This window comes from Hibiscus syriacus, unplaced genomic scaffold (assembly GCF_006381635.1).
Source record: "Hibiscus syriacus cultivar Baekdansim isolate YM2019G1 unplaced genomic scaffold, ASM638163v2 tig00111769_pilon, whole genome shotgun sequence".
NCBI lineage: Eukaryota > Viridiplantae > Streptophyta > Magnoliopsida > Malvales > Malvaceae > Hibiscus > Hibiscus syriacus.
This window is the reverse complement of record NW_024063172.1, coordinates 3,201,516-3,217,918: the sequence shown is the minus strand read 5'-3', so window position 1 is coordinate 3,217,918 and position 16,403 is coordinate 3,201,516. Positions and strand designations below refer to the sequence as shown.

Sequence of the window (16,403 nt, the reverse complement as noted above, 5' to 3'; positions counted from 1 at the left end):
CATATGCCCATGACAGATTGGATGGAATATACTTTTGACATGGGTAATTTTAGGAAACTTGAAAAAAATATGGAGGCAGGAGTCAAGCCATGCATCTTTAGTTATTACAAAGAGCGGAAAGAATAAAAATATAATTTGTATAAAAATTTGAATTTTTGGTGATCCCGATAATATTAAATTATTGGGAAACCGTTTGTTTCAAAGCTAGCTACCAACTTTTCGTACAATATAAATTTTAATAAAATATGATAAAATAATTAAAATATCGTATAATTCTAAAAAAGGATAAAAATGTAGATTAATTCATTAACATACTTATATGATAATATTATTCGTACGAATGAAATAATATTATTAAAATATCAAATTATATATAGTGATATTATTTTAAAAACATTATTCGATATATCATTCGTATCACTTTCAATCTACAAAAATCTATTTATTTTAATGGCATAAATATTTAATATTTAGAATTTAGAGATTTTAATTTAAAATTTAAAGGTTATGGTTTATATTTTAAATGTTTAAGATTTAGCATTAAAATAAAAGAAAACTATTAAAATATCCAAGTCATTAGAGAGGATGTTGTTCACCTTAAAGATTATGGATTCGAGTCATTGCATCTACATTATATGTATTGTTATTGTTTATGAAAATTCTAATAAGCTACAACTTTATAATCACTTCAAACTATTCAAAAAAATAAAGAAAAATTAAATATGTTGTATAAAGTAAATTTTACATAATTTATGCATTAAATAATAATCTTATTTTAAATATCATTACAATTAAAGCTATACATGACTATATTATTAGAAAATTAATCTGAATGTTTTTATTTATTTATTAAATTAAATAAATGAATATAAAAATATATGTTATCTGCTTTAAGATGCTTTCTTATGTTCATTTAATAATAATCATGCACAATTTTTTAATTATCCATAAATATGATAAAAAGTTATGTGTGCATTAATATACGTGCCAATATGTTCGCTAAGTATTTATGAATACAATTAGGGTGTTTAAAACTCGACTCGACTCGAAAAATCTATTTTTTTACTCGACTCGATTCGAAAAACTCGACTAAAAAAAATTTCAAATTCAAATCGAGTTGTAAAATACAAATCGAATAACTCAAAATTTTTAGTAATTAATAGATTGATTTTTAAGTTTAAGTCGAGGTTTGAGTTGAGTCCCTCGACTTTATATGATATATGTAAATCACATATGGAAAAATACAAATATATATATATATATATATATATATATATATATATATTGTATATGATTATAAAATATCATTTAAATTAGAATTAAATAATTTCATAATATTATAAATATTTATAATTAAATTTAAATAGAAACTCAAAAATTTGACTCGACTCGAAAAAATTTCAAATCAAATTCAAGTTATAAAATAGGACTGTCAACTCGAATAACTTGAAAATTTTTTACTCGACTCGATCGAACGCTCACCCCTAAACACAATTATATAGTTTTAAAAATAAACAAAGAAATATAAATAAAGATATACTTTTCAAATTAAATTATTTAATTATAATTCAAATTATAACATATAAAAATAAACAAATGCTTACGGTTTTGTAGGGGATATCTTTCATCATGACTTCATGGGGGGATGACATTAGATGATGAGTTTTGATTAATTACTACATAAACAAGAAAGGGATAATATTGGCATGCCATTCATGATCATTACATTAATTTCTTTAATCCTATCCAAAATATGTGTACTTCCCCATCTATATAATTGAATTAAAATAAATTTTATTAGGATTATAAGATAATATTTATATTCCATTTTAAAGTTTATATAAATTTATATATGTATATAATTAAAACTGTTCGATCTATCTAAAGAGTAATATTTTTTTACTATTAGAATTTATATTTGGGTTAAAAATAATAATTATCTTTTCCTAATTCGATGTGATTATAAAATTATATTTATTCAAAAAAAATAGTTATTAACAATACACCTATACTATATAAATACAATTATTTAAACTTAAAATTTCTAAAGATAATAACATTTACTTTTTATCATTTCATCACTTGACGAGTTCTCGACTTCTCGTATAGTAAAAATTATACTGTGAGGGCTGGTGATTATTCCAAAGCGTGGCAGCAGCCATGCGCACGTGAAAGAAAGCAGTGTTAAATCTCAGAAGCCTTTCTCTTCTTTTCATTTTGCGGAAGAAGAAGAATGGAATCTGTCCCTGTATTTTCGTGCAAAGACGTGAACATGTTCTCGATCCAACCACGTAACTCATAACCCTTAGTTTGTCAGAAAGGCTGCTGTTTGAAACAGACAACTACCTTTGATTCAAATGCAGAAAAAAAGACGGCGAAACACTGCTTTTATGAAGAAAAAAAAAAGCAAAATCCGTTGGGATTTGGCAAATGTATGCATGCATCAGTGGCGCTGGAAAATGAGATGAAATCCCTTTCCATTATGTGGCAGTTTCCAAAGCATTAATAAACACAGAAAATTCAACGAACAATGGATTCTTTACGTGTCGGCAGTCGTGGTGGACATAATGTTTGTTTTAAGGGAAAACAGCGTTTTTCTGGGGGAAATTGACGTGATGATTACTTGGTGGTGAAAGCAATGGAACAGTGACGACGGCCTAAACTTAGCCATCTCAATTCATGACTACTAACAATAATTATGGAGAAAAATGATGCCTCATGGCCATGACCATCGACTCTCTCTCTCTCCACGCATGCTTATCTACTTACATGAGATGACAGTGACTTGTACACGTACAAAAAGATAGATAAGCACTTTGAACAAAATTAAAACAACAGAATATGATGAATTATCAGGTCTAATGTTCGAACATCCTGAATATTATAGGTGTGAGTTTTAAATGTCAAATGATTAATAATTTTGTTTAAACAAATATTGATTTGTATTTACTTTAAATTAATACAAAAAAATTAAAACAACGGCCATTTAAGATAGTAGTAATTAAATAGATAGATATTATCCATCATTTACTAAGTTAATAGTGATTTACAATATTAAACGTTTATGATTCTTAAAGTTGTATGACTTTAATTTTTATTGGGTTTGAGATAGTTAAAAAATCATTTATAATTTTATTTTTTTCATGTTAATGAAGAATAAAAAATTCGGTTTGAGTAGAAAATTCTAAATTATGTTTAAATGTAAATTTCTGATATAGAAAATAAAAACTTTAAAAGATGTAAAATAACAAAATTTAGAGGTAGGATCGCACCCAACACTCCGTGAATCTATCCATGTAACCATGGTGGAAAAACCTAAAGTATTATTATGAAAGAAAACAATAACGTGCGATGTGCTGTAGCTATCGGCGAGCTATGGCAAAAGGCTAAAGCATATATATTGAGAATGGGCTACAATATAATTAATTCCTTGTAATATCTAATATAAAAGGTTGCATATCTATCGCCATCTTAGGTTAGAATTATTTCTTTTCCTGCATTGGATTCATGCTTTCAACATCATTTCCCCCCTCCTTTTTCTACATACCTTACCAATTTAAAAAATTTAAAACAGACAACACAGTTATCCTTTTTCCTATATAGGGGTTTATTCACAAATATAATTTTTTTTTAAATTTTGGATGAAATAGATGTCTAAAATTAAAAATAAAGAGATTTTATTTTTTTTACAAAAGAATTAGATTATCTTCAGTTTAAAAGCATTAAACTCAATTAATGCAACAATTCGGAAAACGTATAAAACTTAAAAGTTTTACGGTATACAAGTAGATCGTAACTATATACATGGGTAAAATAAACAACTTTAAGGTAAGGATCAATATAAAATTAGGAGTTCTAATATAAAAAACAATAATTTTACGTTGAGGGTATATATATATATATATATCATCAGAAATTTTAAGGTATGGATGAAGATAAAATTATAATTTTTGATATGCGCACGATTACGAGTTGAGTAAAATCGTGCGTCTAAGTTCATGGGTTAAATAAATAAAATTCAACATCAAAGAAAACCCAGTTTGAATATGTACTGATTAGACAAAAGAAATGGGTCAGATTTGTTTGGTCATGGAAAGTTGTGTTTTTTGACGATTGAGGATGGAAAGTAATGTTTAGGTATCTGTCTTTCTGAGTCGAAGTTTATTATGGTTAATGATTTTGTCATCACATTCTTTCTTTCTTTTTTATGGGTTTTGGTTGAGCTGAATGATGTAGGGGATGAGGTTGTGTCACATTACTCATGATTGTTAATGACCCATACTGAAGACGTTTATAGCATGGAATAAGGTCTAAAAATGGTAACTGATCGAATCATGTAAGATTTTTAGTCCATCCAAATTTAACTTTTAAATATAATATTTTTTATTCATTATCTAATTTATCTTAAATTAAATTTTTTTATCTGATTTGAAAATCAATTTGGTTTTTAAAGTAATAATGTGTATTTGACTCGACCTGACACACACACATTTGAAAATCATTTTGGTTTTTAAAGTAATAATGTGTATTTGACTCGACCTGATACACACAGACATAACAGACAAAGATTTACCTTTATATGAAAAACATTCGGATCCACACGACAACCCAACTCCATTGCATTACCAAAAGAGAAAATCGCCTCAGTGACCAAAAATACAACGCGATTTAGAAAATAAAAAAACATTTGTTTCTTTAAAAAGATAGTATCCGCGCGGACGTGTCGAAGACACGTATTACCACGACCACGACCACGACCACGACCACGACCACGACCACGACACGACACGACACGACCCGACCCGAGACGACGGCGGCGGCGGCGCGCGAGAGTCCCCCTTGTTCTCTTTCACTCAACAAGGAAGTGCAAAATACAAGCCTTAAATATAATTCCCAATAGTGTTTCCAATACTATGTGGGATTGAGCATTACCAACACTTGTTCCCAATATCATTATTCTTCGTAAGTTATCATCCATTACAATATGAATTATCGATAATAAATTAATTCATTTTAATAAGTATTTAAAATTATAACTTGATAAATACATGAAATAATTCTATTATTAAATAAAAAATATATTTTTTATATTAAAATTATTGAGATAGATATTTACTATAAAAGTAAAAGATTTTTTTTTCACGTACAACCTCTATGTGAATTAGTTTCACAATAAGGTATCGGTTATGCATTGGATTCTTTCGTATTAGATGGTCTTTAATAAGATCATCATCATCATTCTTTTGTTCAACAATACCATATATTAATGAGGTATATTGGTTCATTAACACGACTAATTCATATTGTAATGGATGATAACTTATGAAGAATAATGATATTTGGAACAAGTGTTGGTAATGCTCAATCCCACATAGTATTGGAAATACTATTGGGAATGGTATTTAAGGCTTGTATTTTGCACTTCCTTGTTGAGTGAAAGAGGACAAGGGGGACTCTCGCGCGTCGCCGCCGCCGCCGTCTCGTCTCGGGTCGTGGTCGTGGTCGTGGTCGTGGTCGTGGTCGTGGTAATACGCGTCTTCGACACGTCCGCGCGGATACTATCTTTTTAGAGAAAATTCTTAAGAAACAAAAATCTTTTAACTATTTTTTTAACTATCACAACGACACTGTAGACTATCGCATTGCGATTCTTGGAAGATCGCGTTGCGATTTTATCTTTTTAGAGAAAAATCTTTTTAACGTTGCGATTTTCTAAATCGCGTTGCGATTCTCTCAATCGCATTGCGATTCTCTCAATCGCATTGCGATTCTATAAATCGCATTGTGATTCTATAAATCGCATTGCGATTCTCTCAGTCGCATTGCGATTCTCTCAGTCGCATTGCGATTTTCTTCTAAATCGCGTTGCGACTCTCTCAATCGCATTGCGATTCTATAAATCGCATTGCGATTCTATCAATCGCATTGCGATTTTCTTCTAAATCGCAACGCGATTTTCTTTTGACCGTTGCGATTTTCTTTTTAACGTTGCGATTTTGATATCGCGTTGCGATTTTATTGGTCATTTTGGCAAATCCAAAAAAAATTGGTTAAAATCGTATATTATAAGGTATTTTTGGTCACTGAGGCGATTTTCTCTTACCAAAATCATGTATATTTGAAAGAGGTCGATCTTCTTGCTACTCCCATGATACAATCATTTTACAGACTTCCACAAAAACAAAATGTAAGACTGGCACTAATAGTTAATCACAAAAATAAGATATATTGAATCGAGATCACAAACTAATACTCAAATTATATTAATAGAACATAAAATACTCATATAATATAAGAACAAAATTGCCCACTTTAGCAGAATTGGTCTAAAGCGGCGATTTTTGTCCTATAGCGGTGTTTAAAAGCACTGCTAAAATGATGCCGGTGCAAAAAAAGTCACAAAAAACTCCGCTAATACAAACGCCGCAATTTTTAGTGGCATTTCTACTAATAAACGTCGCTAAAACTCAGGTTATATAGCAGCGTTTGTGTACTTAAACGCCGCTATATATTTGCTATTTATAGGTTTTCTGTAATAGGTTTTTTATTTAGCGGTGTTTTTCCACAAACGCCGCAATTGGTTGGTCATTTGGCGGCGTTTTTAGGATGCACTCCGTTAGTGGCGTTTTGCCCCTAAAATGCCGCTAATCGAAACTGATTTTCAACATATCTTCTTCCTATTTTTTATTAACCAAATTTTTCATATGTTATTTTCTACTCTTTTGTTACCTAAATTTAACCTGTAGCATTATCCAACAAACTTAAAATCCATAACAATAAACTTGAAATCCATAATAAAAAATCAAAGTTTACATTAACGTAAAATATAATGTAGTTCAACATTGTTAACTAGAATAAACAATAATTTAGTTTACATTACGAAACCTGCCTTTTAAGTCCATCTAAAGTTTCTTCATTCAAATCATTAGTAGCAGTAATGCTAGACTTTCTAAAATCAGGAACCCCAAATTCCTTATCAATTGTATGAAAGATCTTTCGTGCTTCACTTGACAAGTACGCTAGGTCACCAGAGTCCAATCTAATGCCAACAGCTTTGTACCTGCATTTTTGCAGATTCAGCTTATCACTGGAATTAAATATGACTCAACTGCTTACTGGTATGGATGAAATCCACACCAACACAAGTCCTTCAAAAGTTACGTCAACAAAACTATGACCTACAGACTATATCATCCATCATGAATGAAGACGATAAAAGCCTTAATACAAGTATCATGCTACACATAAAATTAAAAACGAAAGCAGTAGAGGCAGTATTTGTTGACACGTGATACATGAAGCCATGCAACTTAGTGCCTTCCTTTATGTGTTTTGGGTTCAATTTAAGGTTAGGCAACATGATGTTAATATATTATCATACATTATTTCATTTTCTCAACCCAACAAGCAAAATGCTAGTATGCTACTAATATAATCAGCTTGATAACTTTCTGAAATTTCTCAGAGTTGAGCTCTCTGTCTCTCTGGGGTGGAAGCATAAAATATTTTGTATCACAGTAATTCACAATACAAAATATTTTATTATTCAAATAAAATTTTACTTTTTTAAAAAATATATATATATCACACTCATCAACGAATAGAGTTGATACCAGGAAACTTCATTAAAAATTCAATTAAAGATTTTATTCGATCTAAAATTTATAAATATAAAAAATAATACACATTAATTATAAGTTTCATTTTAAATTATCACTTTAACAACTAAAATTAGAAAGTTAATCAATAAATTAACCCCTATAGCTCAGTGGTAGAGGGTCAGTCTTGTAAACTGAATTCCGTAGTTCAATCCTGAGTGGGGGCATGCTTTTTCATTAAAAAATTAATTTATAATTGTTAATCTTTTTTTATTATTATTAATCTTCAATTTATTAACAGTTCATCTAAAAATAATCATTTTTAAACTTTTTATTCATCAAATCTATTTATCTTTTTTATTAACCGATCCAATGTCAACCAACTATTAATGTGATGATAAATGGCATAGACATTATATCTTAATTTAAACTTGAACAATTACTCTTAATTTCTTTTAAAAAGGACTTTAGTCTACCAATCAAACCATTTACTTAAATTAAAAATCAATTTGTTTTTTTAATCAATTATTATTTATTATTATGCAATGAAGATATTTGTGTCCTTTAAATTTTTATATAATACAAATATCTTCAAAAATAATTGCACTAAGTATACCAAAAAAAAATAATAATTGCACTAATTTAAAGGAAATAATAACCTAACAGGATGAGGCATAATCTAATAAATCTTGTGAACACACCAACTCACATTGTAAAATATCTTAACTATTTTATTTCCTAATACAAAAATAAATACTATACTTTTTTAAAAAAAAAAAAATCAACAATCTGAATTGATAAGATGAAATCCAATTTCATTCAAAATTCAAAGATTTTATTCTATCCACATTTAAAAAACTAATAAATAAAATAATACACATCAATTATACTTTTCATTTTAAAATATCACCTCAACAAGAAATTAATTAAATGCTACCCCTTGAAAAATGTCGACCTTTATAGCTCAGTGGTAGAGCGTTAGTCTTGTGAGCGGAAGCTCCGTAGTTCAATTCTGCGTGAGGGCACGATCGAATTTTTTACTTCAGAAGAATCACAAGATAAATTTTATGAATTATTTTTAAACTTTGAATATTAAATGAAAAATGTCTACATAAAATCTTATAAAATTATTTTTTAGATTTTATAAAATAACCATACTTAACCTATTATTAATATAACTAATATATTAAACAATATATAAAAATTACACTAGTTAATAACTTAACATCTTATATTTACTCTTTTTTCATGATATATAATATAATTTAAATATTATTTGAATTGTATGAAACTATTTAATTATTTAATAAATTTACACTCAAAATAATTAATTGTACAATTAAAAAATACAATATAAAAACCTCATCATTTCGAAAACAATTTTTAGGACAATTACTTGAGGAATATATAAGAACTATATTCTCAAAATTTTGCTGGAAAAAAGTCACTATTGATAACAAAGCAAACCTAACATGAAAATAAAATTTCGAAAAAGACCATAACTCCTTGCAATAATCTTTTTCAATCGACCCCCCCCCCCAACGTATATCATAAATTTTTTAGGTGCAAAGACTTGTGTCCAAATCTTCAATTACAAATTTAGGTTAGCCGGTAGTAGAGAGTTAAAGTGAACCATTTTAAAACTGCAAGCAAGCAAGCAAGCATTTCAGTCATTAATTACCGCATCATTTAGAAACAGGCAGGAAGACTGGATAGTTTGCTTGCTTTGCAAGTAAAACTAACAGGTTCCCAAATCTTCTACTCCATAACTTTTATTCTGAAACGTCCATTCCTGGTTGGAACAAGAAATATCCCTACTTAGCATTCAATACTGCATATGTTATCACATACTTCTTTTATCTGTGCCAGTTGAGACCAAACCGTCAACGTCATTTTCCCTCTTTTTGTCGAGAGAACAGAGAATTTGTCTATTATTTCTAGTTTAGGCAACTAAAATCTATTTATTTACAATGTTACAGGTTCCTTTTTTTTGTTTCGTTTACCTTCCGCTGCCGCAACATGCCGACAGCTTACTTGCGCTGAGATTTGGTGATGGAGCCTGTGCCTGCATCTCGGCAAGCTCTCTCACACGTAACAAAATTGGTGCTGGAATGGGCATCAAAGGATGCTTCCGTAGATTCGCCTGCATCGCCAAACACAACAGAACCATAAATGTACGGGAATGAATGAGACCACACATGTCAGGTGTTTCAAAAGAAAGTCTCTTCCATAAGGATAAAATGAAACGGGTGTAAGTAATATATATATATATATATATTGAAGTTACAACTTCCCACTTACAATACAGCAGAATCGATCGATAGAAGCACAGAACTGTATAGCTAACTCAAAAACTACTTCAACTCAAAACTAAATCAACTGAATTCGGCATAAAGCAGATGATTCACGTGAAATATTTTGTATGCACAAAACCATCGGTAAGAAAATGATATCTCACCCCTTTGTACATTGGTGTCTGGGCAAAGCTAGCTTTCAACAGATTCCGCCATTTGTCCTGCAAAACAACATTTATTGGAAAAAATTATCCTTCCCAGACTCATACAGATTCCAATGTTCATTCAAACAAAAAGGTTGTATTTTTTAACCAGTTATTTACTGACATAAGTACCCTATGCACACCTTGAGATCAACAGAGGTTCTATACGAATAGGATGCAAAGGCAAGCCTTTTAATCTCTGACCATCGGCCAGCACCATACTTAGAGACACCCTCAACTAGCTTCATAACCTCAGAAAGAGTCCAAGCTCGATGATGTTTCCTTCTAGTTCCACCTTTAGCTGTTGGCACTGTAACAACATTATCATCTGAAGTATCTCCTGATGGATCTACATATTTTAACTCCATATTCTGCCCCAGATCAGTTGATGACTTCTCTTTATTTGATTCAGTTACAAACTGAATGTTTAACAAGCAAATAGAGCTCAGTTTCAATCAGCTATATAAGGTACAAGGTGTAACATGGTTCATGTGGTAGATATCATTTACTCTTTTCACCTGATGAGTAGTTTGCTCGGGAGTAGATTTGGCTTCCAAAACTTTGTTCATACTCTCATTGCCCATCCGAACACCATGTACATCAAGACCCCTCTTTATAAACGTAGCTGTCATACCCATGCCACTCGGATGGAATTTCTGTAGAAGGCAATTCAGGTTGCATCAATATCATAACGTCTATCATCTACAAGACACCAGCATCACATGTGATAGGTTCCCAATAAGTAAGAGTGGACACCCTTTCAGTAAAAGATGTATCAAAGTGAGAAGTAACAACACATTCAACTCTTTAGAAGTTATTGTCATTACCAAGTTGAAAATGATCACATCAGAAATGAGTGTGATGAATAAAATAATAAACAAACCAGAGCTGCAAGACACATGCACACTTTTCCAGAAGCATATGAAAGCTAGCAGGGAACATATGAATGTTCGTTACAAAAGCAAATATCAAATTAAGGGACCTAGATATGTAAAGCCAATATCATATTGCTGAGATAGAAAAACAGCATACCTTTTCACATACCAAAAGTTCCATGACATTCTTCCTTGGTCGGCTTCTTCGAACCCGATAAACACATGGAACCTGAATCCCAAATCCCCCTAGGGAATCCAACCTCGTGATAACAGTTCTCCCTTCCAAGGAAGCATTTCTAGCAAGCCTACCATGAGATTTCGAAGGCATGGATCTAATCCCAATGTTTTTAGTTGAAGCAAGTAACCTGCCACTGTTGCCACTGTCTTTGGACTCTGCTTCAGAAAGTTCTTCAATATACCGCTTTGTTGGCTTCCGGACTCTCTTTGCAGCTCTCTGATCTGCAGCAAGATCTTCATTTGCAAAATTGTTTTCCACAACATCATTTCCTGATCTCACCGCTGAAACAGTTTGATGCTCATCAATTTGACTAAGGCTGTTGAGCACATCCCCATTGTATTCAACAGCAACTGCCGGGAATTCTTTCCCAGTGGCAAGATTCACATAGTTAGCACTATCTTCATTATCCTTTTTCACCAATTTATCGTCTTTAATTACAAAAGTTGTAGTTGAAACATCACAAGAATTAGTCAATCCCATGGCAATCCTTCTTTTAAGCCACAGCTTGTCCTTAACAGTTGTATCTCGCCCAAATGTTGCCTTAAAAACTTCATGAAGTTCTTTAATTGATAAATTTTCCAAGCATGTTTCACCCTTCAACTTGGAAAAATCAGGTTTTGAACTAATACAGCCTGCAGAAGTTGATGATCCACCTTGTATTGACCCATCCGGAGGCTTTAAGCACTCCCCAACACTCCCAGGTTGTGTAGCATGATCATCACTGAAGCTTTGTGCCCCACAAGGAACAGTTTCCTGCAAATAAATAAAGATTAGAGCTTCTCAGGCAATTTATTATGCTGTCCAGACCAGTGTCTGTCTACATGCATATAAGCAGAAGAATGATCAGGAGTCAGACATGATTTTGTGCAACATTTCTTCAATGTATCATACGAGATATTAAGGCCAAGTTCGATCCAAGATAATTAATAGTTCAATTAATGTTAAAACAATTAACTTCAAATCCATCACATGCTTGAACATGTACAAGTAGAGGAAAAACAAAGAAATATCAAAAGCAGTGAGAAAAAGAACCTAAAAACTATTAATATACAGAACACAATGTGAAGAAATAGTAGATACCATCCCTCCCACAAGATATGTTAGAATATGCAGTAGCTTTAACAACTAAACGATTATTACCACATGACATAAGTTCTGCAAATTCCAAGATAAGAAGAATTAAGGCCCTCCTAAAGCATCAAAACCCATGAATAGATTATCAACATAAACTAAAAAATATTAAGCCTAAGCACGGCTTTACATGCAAATATGATAAGCATCCATTAATCCATTTAAAGAAAGTTAAGAAGCAAAGTTCAACAAAAATTAGTTGTACCTCACGATGTGCACTTAATTTTTCAGTATCAGCTTTTGTGTTCTCAGATTGTGACAAACCTGGCAAATATAAATCATTCAGAAAAGTAAAAATCTACAAATATCACAACAAAAAACACACAAATGTTCATCCTATTAAAATAAAGCTGATACAGCAAAACCAGCAATCAATACCTAAAAACATCTTCAAACCCAAAGCTAAAGCTTGAAGTTAATCTTTTCTTATATTGTATTGCTCATATTTAAATTCTAGAGAGACTGTTTTAAAAATCTATTTCATTTGGTACTGGTTTAGCCAATTCCATGGGCTTTGCTCCTTCCAGGAAAATTTTCTTGTACAAGTCTTCATCACTCAGACTGTACCTACCTGACATTTGGCATCATTTAATTTAATTATTTATGTATATAAGGGATGATGTAAGCTGCATACTTAATTCAAACAGAAAAATTTATAAAGCATAACAGAAATACACAAAAAACATGCTAAAAAATCAACCCTGACCATCGGTGCAGATTAAAATACAATTAAAATCATAAGTTCAGTGAATTATGAAATCCAATTCTCCGGTAGTAGTCCCAATCAGCAGAGATAGATGTTCTTATCCGATTTCAAGAGGTTTTAAAATTGTTCATGATTTAGGGCTAAGAAAAGCATACCTTCAGAACTTTCTAACTGAGGCATGCCAGAGGACGACACTTCATTAGAAATACACCCTAAAGCCTGCCCAGTGTCTGCAACAAAATGGGTCTCACGCTTCTCATTTTCCAGCAAGCCTTCAACCTCCATCAGTTCATCATCTGTCGCAGGTACTAATCGCCCGTTCCCATCAACCTATTAAGATAAATATCGATTTCAGATTGCAAATAAGAATAAATCAAACCTGAAGCTACATGTCCACATTTTCAACACATAATTAACTAGGAACTTAAAATTTTCAATCAAATAAAAGTTTGAATATTTCAAAACTTTTGGCGTAACTCAAGAGATCTGTATATGGTTGTTCAGTAAAGCCCACAAGCTGTGCGACATTTTTTAAAAATCACCTGTTCATTTTTTTCCACAGGGAAGAAGATACATCCCCTTTTAATCTTTTATAACAAACCTGCTAACCAAGCACACTTCAAAACGAAGATTCAAGCTAATCGAAGCAGGTCAAGTTACCTGACATTAATTAGTTTTAACTTAGAATATATCAATTCTGAAGCTATTTGTCCACACTTTCAGCACAAAATTAACTATGGACTTATAATTTTCAAATAAATAATAGCTTGAATATTCCAATACTTTTGGTTGAATTACAAAGACCTGTATGTTTGTTGAGTAAAGGCCACTGGCAGTGCAACATTTTTCAAAATAATTGCAGTAGAGCTACAAGAGTTATTTTATTTTATTTTCTCATTTTTCTGGGAAAAAGGAGGAGAAAAAGATATATCCCTTTCATTCAGTTATGTAAAAAGATAATTCCTTTTTTTCTTTTATAACAAACTTGATAACCTAACACACTTCAAAAACAAGATCCAAGCAAATCAAATCAGGTCAATTTACCAGACGTTAACTAGTTTCAACTAAGCAAAAGCTCAAACATGACTAACAACTACAAAGAAAAATGAACATTATACTAAGAATATGGTATCCCCATTTAAACCCTACTCTTCCAAGGCTGATCGTATAGAAAGAACAAGTAATTAACAACTGGCAGTTTAGGAAGCTCGATATAGCACTTCCAATATCTTCTATCTGACACACAGTCAAATAACTTCCTCATTGATTTTTTACATTAATGTATATCAAATATCAAACCAAAGAAAATCCAACTCAACATTCTTAAAATCACACACGTGCGTGATAAAAAAAAAGTGGGAAGAAGGCACAAGTTATTTGTATATCAGGAGAAAATGAAAATTAGAATAACATTTGCTGACAGAGGTACCCGGACGAGCTTGTAAACAACTGGATCAGCAATATGCCTTGGCGAATACAAAACAGAGTTATTTTTCTCAAGGCCAGTCACTTTATATTTCCCTTCACAATTCCCCTCAACTTCAACCACTGTTTCCATGTAAAATCCAAGACACGCAGCTCAAAAACAAAAACTGGAAGCCAAAACCAAAAAAAAAGGGTCAAATGATGGATTCATCAATTTCCAATGCCATTTAAAAATGAGAGCTTCATATATGCATGAAATAGAAGAAAACGGAGCAAACAAAATTCAAAATTTGCAGTTCCAATATGGATATCAGTTATTAGGTCACTTAAACTTTACTTGCTCAACAGTCAAATAACCTAATCTCTTGAATTGATTACCAAATTCCCAGAAAACAGTCCAAATTTTAACACACTGTAGAATATACATTAATGTTAAAGAAACTAATGAACTACATGCGACAAATCAAACAAATACATTAAAATTGCCACTTCAGGAGAAAAAAATATGATAGCTACTGTCATGAAGCACAATTCACAATATGATGAATTCAAACCCTAATTCTCAAATTCTAACAACCTAAAAGTAAAATAAGCTAGTATCCTCTAACTACTTATATTTCCATACAAATGAACGCGCTCGCATGTTGCTATAATTAATCAAATAAATAGCATGTTAACTATACAAAAAAAGAAACAAAAGTAATTTCAAAAGAAAACAGAGAAAATATTAAGGAATTTGTCACCATAGGACTTGCTGACCGAGTTGACTCATCCCCCTCCAAACAGTAAACCAAACGAAAAGGACACAACGTGGCTGATTTGTAGTGAGTTAGAGGCGTTAAAACTGAGTTGAAAAAACGATAACGGAAATGAGAGAGAAACTTCGAGAATTAGATAAGGAATTTTTTAGTGAATTTTTGTTCCCTTTTTCGCGAGCGATTTGAGCGAGTTTTGTTTATGTCACGCTTTTTCAGCACGCTGAGTTTACTGTCATACAGTTCAGTAATTGAAATTTTCTTTATGTGCGATTTTACAAAATGGCGTCGAGTCCGGGAAGGCCTTTTTTGTCTTTTTGTGTACGGTTTACAGAATAGATTCTGTCCAGTTCGATTTTCCTTTTCTTTCTACCCATAATATTACATTTGAATAAAATTTATATTGTAGTACTCGTACTTCTAAAAAGTTTAATATAATATATATTTTTTGATAAAATATTTAATGGAAAATATAAACTCTTATTATGTATGGTATTAACATATTCGTTATTAATAAACGTGAAATTATTCGATAAAAATTTAGAGTAAAGTATATAAGTAATTATAGGGTATTAATTTAACGAATATTTTGATTATTAAAAGTTATAAAATAAACTCTCAACTAAAAGGTATTAATTTGTTGAATACTTCAATTATTAAAAGTTATAAAATAGTCATTCAATTATTCGTATATTCTAAAATCATCATTTCCGTTAAAAAATTAGAGATCGTCTGAGCTAAGCGTCAACCTTTTGACTAGGATATGATAAAATTTGATCTTATAACTGTTTGATATGCGTTTTGTATATCGAATTTCAGTTTACATTATGTCGTGCCAAATTGTCAATGCTTAAACATTATATTGTCGAGCCAGTGATTGAAAGCAACGACAGATAGTAGACATCAATAAAATATGATTTTATAACATTAAACTCATACGGTAGTTAATTTTTTAACGAAAATGATGAGTTTGACACATATGAATAATCAAGTGACCATTTTATAACTTTTAATAGTCAGATGCTAAACAAATTAATTATCTATAATTGAGGATAATTTTATAACTTTTTTATAATAAGTAGACTCAATAAAATAACACTCTATAATAAAAAATACCATTTGTATTTGTGTACTTTGCTCAAAATTTTAACTTATATTATTTTTAAATTCATAAACCC

At 31.0% G+C, this 16,403-nt stretch overlaps 1 protein-coding gene across 2 annotated transcripts; it reads right to left on the bottom strand.

Moving 5' to 3' along the window:
- Positions 1-9,436: 9,436 nt before the first annotated feature.
- On the bottom strand, positions 9,437-15,423 carry LOC120169751. 2 transcript variants are annotated; one of them, XM_039177875.1, is made up of 9 exons: positions 15,214-15,423; positions 14,475-14,637; positions 13,201-13,375; positions 12,545-12,603; positions 11,128-11,961; positions 10,614-10,751; positions 10,239-10,514; positions 10,057-10,113; positions 9,437-9,741 (listed from the first exon to the last, which is right to left on the bottom strand). In XM_039177875.1, the coding sequence occupies exons 2-9, from the start codon at positions 14,601-14,603 to the stop codon at positions 9,598-9,600; spliced, it is 1,812 nt and encodes a 603-aa protein (XP_039033806.1). In that variant the 5' UTR covers positions 14,604-14,637; positions 15,214-15,423; the 3' UTR covers positions 9,437-9,597. The 2 variants fall into 2 exon arrangements, with proteins under 2 accessions (XP_039033806.1, XP_039033807.1); XM_039177876.1 differs by having other exon boundaries at positions 11,140-11,961.
- Positions 15,424-16,403: the final 980 nt, after the last annotated feature.